The 12,596-nt window shown below is 45.8% G+C and overlaps 1 protein-coding gene across 1 annotated transcript in view; it reads left to right on the top strand.

Moving 5' to 3' along the window:
* Positions 1–12,069, top strand: part of aclya (ATP citrate lyase a) — a 28,386-nt gene extending 16,317 nt beyond the window's left edge. Inside the window, exons 8-28 of the mRNA XM_015974653.3 lie at positions 733–851; positions 1,527–1,663; positions 1,750–1,811; positions 1,882–1,999; positions 2,072–2,226; positions 3,515–3,608; positions 3,731–3,872; positions 3,957–4,125; positions 4,198–4,302; positions 4,390–4,586; positions 4,652–4,733; positions 4,805–4,915; positions 5,019–5,146; positions 5,234–5,327; positions 9,018–9,172; positions 9,257–9,407; positions 9,492–9,635; positions 9,736–9,849; positions 9,928–10,010; positions 11,045–11,121; positions 11,210–12,069. Coding sequence (XP_015830139.1) covers positions 733–851; positions 1,527–1,663; positions 1,750–1,811; positions 1,882–1,999; positions 2,072–2,226; positions 3,515–3,608; positions 3,731–3,872; positions 3,957–4,125; positions 4,198–4,302; positions 4,390–4,586; positions 4,652–4,733; positions 4,805–4,915; positions 5,019–5,146; positions 5,234–5,327; positions 9,018–9,172; positions 9,257–9,407; positions 9,492–9,635; positions 9,736–9,849; positions 9,928–10,010; positions 11,045–11,121; positions 11,210–11,304 — 2,532 coding nt within the window. The 3' untranslated portion in view covers positions 11,305–12,069. The remainder of the gene's footprint in view (positions 1–732; positions 852–1,526; positions 1,664–1,749; positions 1,812–1,881; positions 2,000–2,071; positions 2,227–3,514; positions 3,609–3,730; positions 3,873–3,956; positions 4,126–4,197; positions 4,303–4,389; positions 4,587–4,651; positions 4,734–4,804; positions 4,916–5,018; positions 5,147–5,233; positions 5,328–9,017; positions 9,173–9,256; positions 9,408–9,491; positions 9,636–9,735; positions 9,850–9,927; positions 10,011–11,044; positions 11,122–11,209) is intronic.
* The last annotated feature ends 527 nt before the right edge of the window (positions 12,070–12,596 follow it).

Raw genomic sequence — 12,596 nt, 5'->3', positions numbered from 1 at the left:
CGTCATTTCAACATGGGGGTGTCCGTGACACGGTTTATATGCAGGTAGCGGCGCTGCGGCTGCTTTATATAGCAACTCGTTGCATTCTCCCTCAACCCAAATCCTCGGATCACGCATTTTAGCTAAAACGCTAACGTTAGCTTGCCTTGCGTTGACTGTAGAGTTGTGGGTGATGGTCACGCAGATGTGTCATGAGATGTGAAGCGTTGCTGCCTTTCACAGACACTTTTTCTGCACGTGCTGCAAACAGGATAGCCGTCTTCTATCAGCTGTCCCTCGGCATTCTTCAAATATCCAAAAGATGCCCGTACTTCCCACTTTGTCTTCTTTGAGGGATAAAAAATGTCCTCCTGAGCACTGCCGTCTCCTCCTTTGGCTGTTATTTCAGCTTTAGCTTCAAGAAAGTTTTGGTTGTAAACAACAAAGTGCGCGTGTGCCGCCGGCAACTTCAGCAGATGATACGGTGGCTGGTAAGGGTCACCGCACCTACACTGCAGCCACGGTAATCCCACCGAGATAATATAGTTTTTTTAAAAACAAGACAGTTATTATTGTCAACTTTTTTTTACCGGGTTTTACCGTTACACCGGTTACCATGACAACCCTACCTGATCGGTCTGCTTTGATCTATTTTGAAAACTCCCATCAAAACCGACAGGGGCGCTATCGGCCGATTGGGATCGAATGCTGATCCATCGGTGCATCCCTACCTCAATTCTTTCGATTTTCCAGGAGGCCTACATTGCTGACCTCGATGCAAAGAGCGGTGCCAGCCTCAAACTGACTCTGCTGAATCCTAGAGGCAGAATCTGGACCATGGTGGCAGGAGGAGGTGCTTCAGTCGTGTACAGGTACCCCACCCAAACCAAATAAAACAGCAGAATTCATGCTGGTGAAGGTTTAGTCATCTAGTCACCCTTCCTCACTACTTCCCGACACAATAGGCCTTAACAACATCAAAGACTCCTCGAGGGTAGGGGGAGGGGTATTCATAAGCAGTTCCATCTCATTAAGAAAGAGACAGCTACAGTTTATAACCTTGACTCTTCCATATTCCAGTCAGAATCGACAAAGCTCCTTGAATGGGAAGCAGACGTCTTCAGGAAACTGAAGAAGTCCAGTCGACTTTATTTGGACCCTTTGGAGCAGAATTCATAATTCAGCTTCAGGCTGGTTGGCTTCCTCGTACCTAGACTTTCTCTTCAGTAAATGATTCTTCTGCTCACATTTAGACCCAGCATCAGGAGGGTGACGCTGCAGCAGCACAGAGTGTCCAATCAGCCCCTGAATGTTGCTGCTTCAGTGAGAGTCGGGAAGAGTGCCGTCTGTCGAGGATGTAAAGCGTGACATGCAGACGGATCAGGCGTGACTAATTATTCCCCGTGTGCACTGTGAAGCTGTTTTATCTGTTTACGGTGCCGTGTTTCCCCAGAAGGAGCAGGAACAGCTCAGCAGATGCATTTTTTGCTTCACATAAAAAATAAAGTGACGAGTTAAAAGATTTTTTGGTGGATAAAATCTTACAGTGACACGATCTGTGATCTGGGCGGGGTCAACGAGCTGGCGAATTATGGGGAGTATTCAGGAGCGCCGAGCGAGCAGCAGACCTACGACTACGCCAAAACCATCCTGTCTCTGATGACTAGAGAGAAGCATCCAGACGGTGGGCGGGTCTTTAAAATGGCTTTATATTTTTACTCTACAACATTTATCTTTGTTTTGACCCCCTGCAATGTTTAAATTCTGCAGGAAAGGTTTTGATCATTGGAGGAAGCATAGCAAACTTCACAAATGTTGCTGCAACATTTAAGGTAGGGTATCTGCTCCATCACTGGCAGTGGGATGTAAGGTGTTCCCTGAGCGTTTCTCTCTGTGCTGCAGGGGATCGTTCGAGCCATCAGAGACTATCAGGGGCCTCTGAAGGAGCACCAGGTCTCCATTTTTGTGCGCCGCGGTGGCCCAAACTACCAGGAAGGTCTCAGGGTAATGGGGGAAGTTGGTAAGTCTGTCTTTTAAATTCAGATGTTAAAGTTCATCCTGATCGCCTCACACCAAGTGGACTGTTCTACAGGAAAAACCACCGGGATCCCCATTCACGTCTTCGGCACAGAAACCCACATGACTGCCATCGTTGGCATGGCTCTGGGTCACAGGCCGATCCCCCACCAGCCTCCTGTTGCAGCTCATACGGCCAACTTCCTCCTCAACTCCAGCAGCAGCTCCTCGGTACGACACACACTCAACCTGTGGGTTATTAGGATGCCGAGTCAGCCCTGCCGTCGGTTTATTGTAGTTTAGTTTCGTGCAGAGTGAGTGCAGGACTCGGTTTAGCTCCTGCTGTCTCTTTGTTTTAGTAAACCAGATTATTAGAAGCCCAGCAGTTCTTTTGTGTTTGGACATCACGCTGCTCCTACTCAGACACGGTGCAGTTCAGTCAGCTGTGTGACGCGTCTCCCCCCTCAGGCATCCATTAAAAATGTGCACTGGGAAGAATGTCAGCTAGATAGGAGTGCGGTCGGTTGGATGGTAATAAAATAACGGAGTATTGTTTTTAACTGTTGGTTTGGAGTTAGAATGGACCTTTATGGATTCTAGTGGTCTCATGAGACTTACGGTGGGTCCGTTTCAAGAATTAACCCGTAGGCCTGAGGATGCCCAGCTCCATTATGATGTCTGTAGAGTGCACAGAGCTGCTCTTGGTCCAATTTTATAGAAGAAGAAGAAAATATCATTTCTATAGCGCCTCTCAAGATAAAAATCACGAGGCGCTTCACAAAAACAAAAAATAAAAAAATGTAAAAATATAAAAAAGCATTTAGAAAATGTTTAAAAATATATTTAAAATGAGCAAAAATAAGCAATCGTGATTTAAAAGAAAAAATGTTAAGAAAGAGAGAGTGAACAGGAAAGAGGGAAATCAGTGGATCCTGAGGAAGGTGGAATAGGTGGGGAGAGCAGAATAAAGAGAGAGTGGTGAAGAAGGTCATACAAAAGCCAGCCTGAACAAGTGAGTCTTTAGCTGCTTTTTAAAGGAGACCACTGAGTCCACTGATCTCAGGCTCAGGGGGAGAGAGTTCCAGAGTCTGGGGGCCACAGCAGCAAATGATCTGTCACCTTTGGTCTTTAGCCTGGTGCTGCACAACCAGTAGGCTTTGATCACTGGACCTCAGGGACCTGCTGGGGGTGTAGGGACTAAGAAGATCACCAATGTAAGATGGTGCTTGTCCATGTAAGGTCCTAAAGACCAGAACCAGGATCTTGAAATGAACCCTGAAGTTGACTGGCAGCCAATGAAGCTGGAGGAGAAGCGGGGTGATGTGGGTGTGTTTGGAGGACTTGGTCAGAAGCCGAGCACTGGCGTTCTGAACCACCTGTAGACGGTTCAGGGAGGTTCTGCTCAGACACGTGAAAAGAGAGTTACAGTAGTCTAAGCATGAGGAGATGGAGGTGTTATTAAAGCAGCTCAGATTTTCAAGTCTGCTGAGTTTAAATGATAAAAGCGTTCTGTTTCCAGACACCAACATCAAGGAGAAAATCTCCTTCTTCTGGAGGCCAAGCTGGAGCCGAGGGCTCACCCATGAAGCAAGTTAAATCTGGAGCTCCTGTTGGTGAGAAGAATCGTTGGTTATCAGTTCTTCACCTTTATCGTGTCGTCACACAGTTGAGCTGAGATGAAGCTGGAACAAAAAATAAAATCTGTTTTTGTCTGAGTGATTTTATTTCTCTTCAGCGAAGGCAACAACTCTCTTTAAGAAACACACCAAGTCCCTGGTTTGGGGGATGCAGACTCGGGCAGTCCAGGGGATGTTGGACTTTGACTATGTCTGCTCCAGAGAGGAGCCGTCGGTTTCAGCAATGATCTACCCGTTTACGTACGTGCCTTCCAAACGCTCTGCTCTCCTGATGTAACCTCTCAGTGCATGTCCTGAAGGGTTTTCTACTTGACCGCCCTCTAGTGGAGACCACAAGCAGAAGTTCTATTGGGGACATAAAGAGATCCTCATCCCTGTGTTTAAAAACATGAGTGACGCCATGAAGAAGCATCCCGACGTGGACGTCCTTATCAACTTTGCCTCTTTGCGCTCAGCCTTCGACAGCACCATGGAGACCATGCAGTACCCACAGGTAAGCACGCCGCTGCAGCTTCTGAGTGAGTCAAAACGATTCAGTGTAATTAAACCAATCAGCTGCTTTCAGATTCACACCATCGCCATCATCGCTGAGGGAATCCCCGAAGCACACACCAGGAAGATCATTAAAGCAGCAGATGAGAAGGGTGTCACCATCATTGGTCCAGCTACCGTTAGTCTCAATTCTGCTCTCGTCGGATCACGCAGGATTCCTCGCTGCTGTCTCCCATCAGCTCAAACCGTGCTGTGTTTTGTTTAGGTCGGAGGAATAAAGCCCGGCTGTTTTAAGATCGGCAACACCGGAGGGATGCTGGACAACATCCTGGCCTCCAAGCTCTACCGCCCAGGCAGTGTGGCCTACGTGTCCCGTTCAGGCGGCATGTCCAACGAACTCAACAACATCATCTCTCGCACCACAGATGGTGTGTTTGAAGGCGTGGCCATTGGTGGAGACAGGTGTGTATTACCCATGGAGTGTTTTGTTGGTCTGAGCTGCTGCGTAACGCTGAACTCCGCTGCAGGTATCCCGGCTCTGTGTTCACCGACCACGTTCTACGCTACCAAGACACTCCTGGGGTGAAGATGATCGTTGTCCTTGGAGAGGTGAGTGGACGCTCTGAGCGTTGCTGCTTGCTGCCTTCTTCGACTGCTCCATCTTGTGACGTTTCTAACAGATTGGGGGCACAGAGGAATACAAGATTTGCCAGGCGATTAAACAGGGTAGGGTCACAAAACCTGTGGTGTGTTGGTGTATCGGCACCTGTGCCACCATGTTCACCTCGGAGGTAAAACCGGCTCATTCAGTTTAAAGCATCTGACTCACTTTAGAGAGCTGGAAAGAAACCTAATGGCTCTTTCTAATGAATTACTTTGACACTACCTCATCAGGTCCAGTTTGGACATGCAGGAGCTTGTGCCAACCAGGCTTCTGAGACGGCAGTAGCCAAGAACAAGGCTCTGAAAGAGGCTGGCGCCTTTGTCCCCAGAAGCTTTGATGAGCTGGGAGAGATCATCAAGTCAGTGCTCAGTCATCTTCCTTCCACTGGTTTACCATGCCAGGATGTGCTGATTCAAAGATTTTTGCTTTATCCTGCTCCATGCAGATCTGTGTTTGATGACCTTGTTGCCAAAGGAGTCATTCAGCCTGCTGAAGAGGCTCCTCCTCCCACGGTTCCTATGGATTACTCCTGGGCTCGAGTGAGTATTTCCCGTCTGTGGCTGCTCCAGATCGCCAAAGGAACACCATTACCGGGGTCGTCAGTTTTTGTACATGGAAAATCTGGGGCTTCAGGGTGGACTTGAGGTCAAAACGACAAACAAAATAATTCTATCACTTTCCTCGTGAAAAACAAAGAACCAGAAGGCCGTGTCTAACCTCTCGGGGCAACACAAACTAGATTGTTTACGTGACATAACGTAATGCAGACATGACACAACGTCGTGGGTGGTTGGGAAGAGCAGAGAATGGATGACGTCGTCACCTCAGCGTTATCTAATACCCCGGTCGTCCTGGGTAACCAGCCACGCGCCTCCAGCTCCTTATCCAGGCTCATCAATACAACAGGATCTGCACAATTGAAAGAAGGGGTGGACGGTGGAGACCTGGGATGTTTTTGAGATGGAAGAAGAAATTCATAGAATAGAATAGAATAGAATAGAATAGAATAGAATAGAATAGGCTTTATTGATCCCACAGTGGGGAAAGTCACTCGTTAAGGCAGCATATATAGATCTTGAGACTGTTGTTCATGCCTTCATCACCTCACACCTTGACTGCTGTAACTCTGTCTTATGGGCCATTCCCATCTGTACCGGGTCGGCCCGGGCCGGGTAGCGTAGGTTGTTTACATATCTGGGTGGTCTGGTATTTTTCCGGGCCAACCAAGGCTCATTCTCAGCCCTCTTCTCGAGGGGGTCTGCTTCAGGCCGACCAGGGCCAACACACCCACTGCTGACAGCAAATTCACACCTACCATTAGAGCAAGCCTCTGATTGGTGGGTAGAATCAGCCCACATGGGCTTAAGACATGGATGTGTGGAATCAACCGGGCCAGGCTGGGGCCGACTGGGGCTACCCGGCCCGGGCCGACCCAGTACAGATGGGAATGGCCCATTATTTGGTGTAAGTCAGGGTACTGTAGCTCGCCTACAGCTTGTTCAGAACGCTGCAGCGAGATTTTTGGAAGGCAAGAGAAAGAATAAACACACCACTCCAATTCTGGCAACTCAGCACGGCTACCTGTCAATGTCAGAGTTCATTTTAAACTTCTCTTAATGGTGTTCAAGGCAATGAATGAGTCGACCCCTGCCTATTTGTCAGAGGTGTTGCAGCCACGCGCTCCTGGTCGGGTACTTCGTTCTGCACCAACTACTGTTACTGCAATAACTTACTCGGTTCCCAGAGCTTGGCTGAGGACAAGAGGGGATAGGACGTTCTCGGTAGCGGGTCCGAGATTATGGAATGCCCTTCCCTTAACCGTTAGGCTTTTAACTCTGGGTTAGCTGTTGCTGACATTGTTACATGCTCTTATTGTGTTATGTTTATAATGTTGGTTTTTAGTTGTCCCTGCTGGTTTTATTTTGATTGTACAGCACTTTGGTGGCATGTTTCATGTCTGTAAGGTGCTTTATAAATAAAGGTTGGTTTGATTTGATTTGATATACACTTAGAGAATAGGAGAAATAATACAGGTGAGTACACAAAGGCAGTAGACTATTAAAACTTTCAGCAAGTAGAAAAAAGAATAAAACTTGAAAGGTGAGTTTCCAAGAAGAAACAGCGTAACGGACACAGACATACAGATATACATCCAGGTATTGCACAGGTACTGAATATAACGCTGATGTTAGGGATATTGCCTGAAGTTGCGTCCCTTAGAAAATGTCGCCCCCCAAGGGAAGACCGGTGTTAATAAATCATATTAATGTTCACTCAAACCATAACTTCATCTCATTTATTCAAAACATAAGTGTAAAACCCCAACAAATAATTACACAGTTAATAAGTAAAGACATACTCGGAATAAAAAAGATTATAGTTTTTTTCTGCTGCTTCCCATTAAAAAAAGTTTATCTCTCCATGTTTTTTGTGAAGACAGCAACAGGTGAATTAAACTAAAAAATAAAATGAATGTATTATGTATCATATGTTATGATACAAAGAGAATATTATTACATTTAATGAAAAAACATCTGGCTTTATTGTCCCTGCTGCTCTTTGGCTCTATTCTGTGTTGTATGTGTCCTCCACTTTTGTAAGATGTACCTGTCACCTCAGTCAGGTGGGAACATAAAAACTAAACCAAAACAAATCATCTGTTTGCTACCGGCTCTTGGAGAGTCCAGACGCTTTTTTCCTCCTCTCCTCCCTATCTTATCCCAAGGCTCTTTGTCTGTCTCTGGGTGTACGGCGCTTCTGCATTTTTTCTGGAAACTGGAAACTATTAAAAATGGACCTGGTCAGCTGGGCTCTCAACGTGATTGACAAAATTTTCTCAACGATGAGAACGAGAGAAGGGGCTCCCGGATGCCCCTCTGGGACAGATCCAGTTGGGTATATCATGGACTCCTGGAAACAGTGGAACCTGATCTGCCTCTCCCAGCTGTCTGTAGAGGATTCTGAAGACGTGTGGATATCCGTGGTGTTGGTGTCAGGTTTCCTGCTTTTTGGCCTGAGTGGTTATCTGGCTTACCGGAAAATTAACGAGCTGTCGAGGAATATTGGCTCAATCCCGGAGCTCAGAGATGGTTTGCACCGCGCTGTGAATTCACAGACTCAAATAATTGTCGAGATGAGTCGTAAGCTTGGAACTTTGGCCAAGATTCATTATTGGCACAAAAGATGGATGCCATCAAGTAGCGAGTTGACGTATCAGCACGGATTGGGATAGATTAATTTACGCCATTATTGGATTTTGAGAGGTTGAGGACCAACGGAACTTTAAGACAGAGAAGAAATTATCTCTGTCTGGCCCCAAAACAATTTATCTGAATCTGGTGCCCTCGAGCCTGAAACAAATCTTCCCCACCCCCACCCCAAACTTTGTCTCCCTATCCCAGCCTGGGCGGAACTGCGACCAGTGAAGGCCGCTGAATCGTCCCAGGAGTCACTATGCTCTCTAAACGACGGGGCGGCGGTGGCACAGGAGTTAAGTGCTCACCCCGTAATCGGAAGGTTGCAGGTTCGAGCCCCGCTCAGCCTGTCGTCGTAGTGTCCTTGGGCAAGACACTTAACCCACGTTGCCTGCTGGTGGTGATCGGAGGGACCGGTGGCGCCAGTGCTCGGCAGCCTCACCTCTGTCAGTGCTACATCGTAGCTCATCCCCACCAGCGTGTGAATGTGTGTGTGAATGGGTGAATGACTGATTGTGTTGTAAAGCACCTTGGGGGGTTCCAGGACTCTAGAAGGCGCTATATCAAATACAGACCATTTACCATTTACAGGCCAAACCCAACAACCTCCCTCCCCTGTCCAGACTGAGGTGACGAGCGTTGCTTATCGCGGCTGCATGCACTGACATGTGGAGAGTCCCCAACCAGACCTCCCCACCTAGTGGACACTTATGTTGTGTGATGTCTGAAGTCTGTTGCATTTCTGTCTGAGGTGGTTTTTGCAGAGCAAAGCTGCCCTCCCTGTGGAGGGTAACTCTGAAGTGCCTTTTTTTCCCTCCACCTGAGCCAATCCTCATGTAACCCTCTTAACTCTATTAAGGTAGCGCGACTCAGGGTTGCGAATGACCACAGTCACCAATTCTTGTCATGTGTCTTGCCCATGTATGTCTGCTCTCTGAATTGTGTGTACTGAAACTCTAATTCCCCCCTGGGATTAATAAAGTATCTTTGAATTTGAATCTAAACCCCTTGTCTCCTCGTCACTCTTCTGAGCAGGAGCTTGGTCTGATCCGTAAACCAGCCTCCTTCATGACCAGCATCTGTGACGAGAGAGGCCAGGAGCTGCTCTATGCTGGGATGCCCATCACTGAGGTCTTCAAGGCAGACATAGGCCTGGGAGGAACTCTGGGGCTGCTTTGGTTCCAGAGGAGGTCTGACCCTTCCACGCGTAGCTGGCAGTAGCTGATCATGACATATTCCTGACCTACGTAACCATTCTGTGTGTTTTTGGGCAGGTTGCCGAAGTACGCCTGCCAGTTCATTGAGATGTGTTTAATGGTGACGGCAGATCACGGTCCTGCTGTTTCTGGGGCTCACAACACTATTGTTTGTGCCAGAGCTGGAAAAGATCTGATCTCCAGCCTCACCTCTGGGCTTCTCACCATTGTGAGACACTTCTAATGATTCATTTACTGTATTTACACACCTGATGAAAGTCCACCTCAGACACACCTGCATGTATTTCTTTAGGGTGACCGCTTCGGAGGGGCTTTGGATGCTGCAGCAAAGCAGTTCAGCCACGCGTTTGACAGCGGCATGCTGCCCATGGAGTTTGTCAACAAGATGAAGAAGGAAGGGAAGCTGATTATGGGAATTGGACACAGAGTTAAGTCGGTAAGGATGGAGAGTGGACAGATGCAGAGACAATTTTAAGGTCATGTCAAAGTTCTGGATGAGAAAGGCTGGAGTCACGGCCGACACTGTGCTTCTTCAGATTAACAATCCCGACATGAGGGTTCAGATCCTGAAGGACTTTGTGAAGCAGAACTTTCCCTCCTCTCAGCTGCTGGACTACGCTTTAGACGTGGAAAAAATCACCACCTCTAAAGTACGAGTTTTGACTTTTTCTAAATGATTTGTGGACAAACTGACTCGTTTTCTAACGTTTGTTTTCTCTGTTGAGTAGAAACCAAACCTGATCCTGAATGTGGACGGTCTCATCGGTGTGGCCTTCGTGGACCTGCTCAGAACCTGTGGTGGATTCACACGGTCAGAAGATCATTTGGTTTTAAATGATTCCTGACTTAATGTTTTTAGTATTACTAAAAATAACTAAAGCTTTACTTAAGGTTATCTGTCATGTAGTTTATCAACAGCAACAACATTTCTATATGACTTCCTGCACCTGTGTTAGAACGAAAGAAGAAAGAAAACAATCTTTTCTACAGCGCCTCTCAAGATAAAAGTCACAAGGTGTTTCACAAAAACAAAACATTTCAAATATAAAAAAGATTTCAAAAATGATCAAAGACATGTTTGGAATAAGAGAGAGAGAGAGAGAGAGAGAGAGAGAGAGAGAGAGAGAGAGAGAGAGAGAGAGAGAGAGAGAGAGAGAGAGAGAGAGAGAGAGAGAGAGAGAGAGAGAGAGAGAGAGAGAGAGAGAGAGAGAGAGAGAGAGAGAGAGAGAGAGAGAGAGAGAGAGAGAGAGAGAGAGAGAGAGAGAGAGAGAGAGAGAGAGAGAGAGAGAGAGAGAGAGAGAGAGAGAGAGAGAGAGAGAGAGAGAGAGAGAGAGAGAGAGAGAGAGAGAGAGAGAGAGAGAGAGAGAGAGAGAGAGAGAGAGAGAGAGAGAGAGAGAGAGAGAGAGAGAGAGAGAGAGAGAGAGAGAGAGAGGTTTCCTTCAGTGGATCCTGGGGAAGGCAGAACAAGGAGAGGGTGATGAAGGTCACACCAAAACCAGCCTGAGCAGGTGAGTCTTCAGGTGCTTTTTAAAGGAGATCACTGAGTCCACTGATCTCAGGGTCCATGATGTCCAAAAAGCTGTCTGACCCAAGGTCCAAATGTTTCACATCATATGGACGTCCAAATGGGGTCATAGTTAGGCATCTGAATGGTGGACCTGGTGTGCACGTCCAACATAAGTCCAGAATTGATCTTGGACCAACGGACTCAGTATGATCTGCACATCCATGCAACGTTGATTGTTTGGTGGGAAGATAACGGGTTGTTTCTATTTTTCTACGTGTTTACTTAAACAAAATAACCAGACATGAATAATGTTACCTCTGTCTTCACGTTTGTCTCAGGGATGAAGCTGATGAGTTTGTAGAAATCGGGGCTCTGAACGGTATCTTTGTTTTGGGACGCAGCATGGGGTTCATCGGTGAGTCATGTCAGGCGCCACGCTGGCATCTCCTCAACAGTAGGTGTGTTTCCTGGGAGTTCATCTGTTAAATTTCATGTGTTTTCAGGACACTACCTGGACCAGAAGAGGCTGAAGCAGGGTCTGTACCGCCACCCCTGGGATGACATCTCCTATGTGCTTCCGGAGCACATGTCCATGTAATCACCAGTCAACACTGTAATCTGACACTTTAGTGATAATATAAAGGGAAGGTGTTACGACTGCTGCAGCTGTAGGAGTGTATTTTCAGTTCATTTTTGTGGAAACTATCTAAACGTGCTCATCTGTGAAGCTTCAGTTTGTTCGGGTGTTTGATGAAACTGCTGATCAGTTTGCCTCAGACGTGTTTATCAAGCACGAGTCTTTATTACAGACTCACGACATGATCATGTAGCGCAATAATACGGATTTATCCAGAACATTCTCTGCAGCAAAGCCTGAGGTTGTATGTATTTGTCTGTAATGTTTTCAGAGCTGAAATGTCCGTCTGCGTTCGGTGCCAAACGTGAAGCTTTTGTGATCACTGCTGTTTTCTTCTGCAGGTGATTTAGATGTCTGTGATAAATGACTTTCCTTTGTGCAGATTTAACCACAAGCGCAACATTCTGAGTAGTTTTTATGTTTCATTTTAATTTTTAACCTCTGTTATGTTTGAGTCTTTAAAAGGATTTCTTATCTGATTCAGAATGTTTTTCTTCATCTGAGACGTTTATTATTATTAGTCATTTGCACGTAATTTATTGAGGTAAATGTTGTGTATGTGCCAGGCACCATTGTGAATCTTTATGGGAATATTATGACATTTATCCAAATTTGGTGGGAAAAGGGAAGTTTTAGTTGCCCTCGTCTCTGAATGTGCTTCTGTGTTGTGTGTTCACAACTCTATAACTGAGGTTAAAGAGATGTAATAAACGTGATACAATAATACTCAGATTTCTACATTGTTTCACTTCTGAAATCACAGAGTTTTCAAACAATTTCTGACTTTGCCTAAAATCCCATCCCCCAGGGGACTGGAAGGGAAAGGTGAATGTTCAGATCTTTAAACCCAAACATCTCACACATGCATCGTTTACATGATTTCTTTAAATCGTTTTCATCAGGCCATCACAACCGCTAATGCATCGCTGATCGAAATAATGAATTGTAAAATAAACATGGCAAAGTTTAGGTGCCCATTAAAATGCTTTAGTCAGTGTCAGTCCAATCAGCAGGCCACCACAGGGAATCTAGTGACATCATTTGTTGTGACATCACAGGAAAAGTAAAACCCAGAAGACAACCCTTTACTGATGACTATATATATATATATATATATATATATATATATATATATATATATATATATATATATATATGTATATATATATATATATATATATATATATATATATATATATATATATACATATATATATATATATACATATATATATATATACATATATATATAT

The sequence above is a fragment of the Nothobranchius furzeri genome, chromosome 5, assembly GCF_043380555.1.
Source record: "Nothobranchius furzeri strain GRZ-AD chromosome 5, NfurGRZ-RIMD1, whole genome shotgun sequence".
Classification (NCBI taxonomy): Eukaryota; Metazoa; Chordata; class Actinopteri; order Cyprinodontiformes; family Nothobranchiidae; genus Nothobranchius; species Nothobranchius furzeri.
The sequence above is the reverse complement of the archived record's forward strand: the minus strand, read 5'-3'. Positions and strand labels throughout refer to the sequence as shown.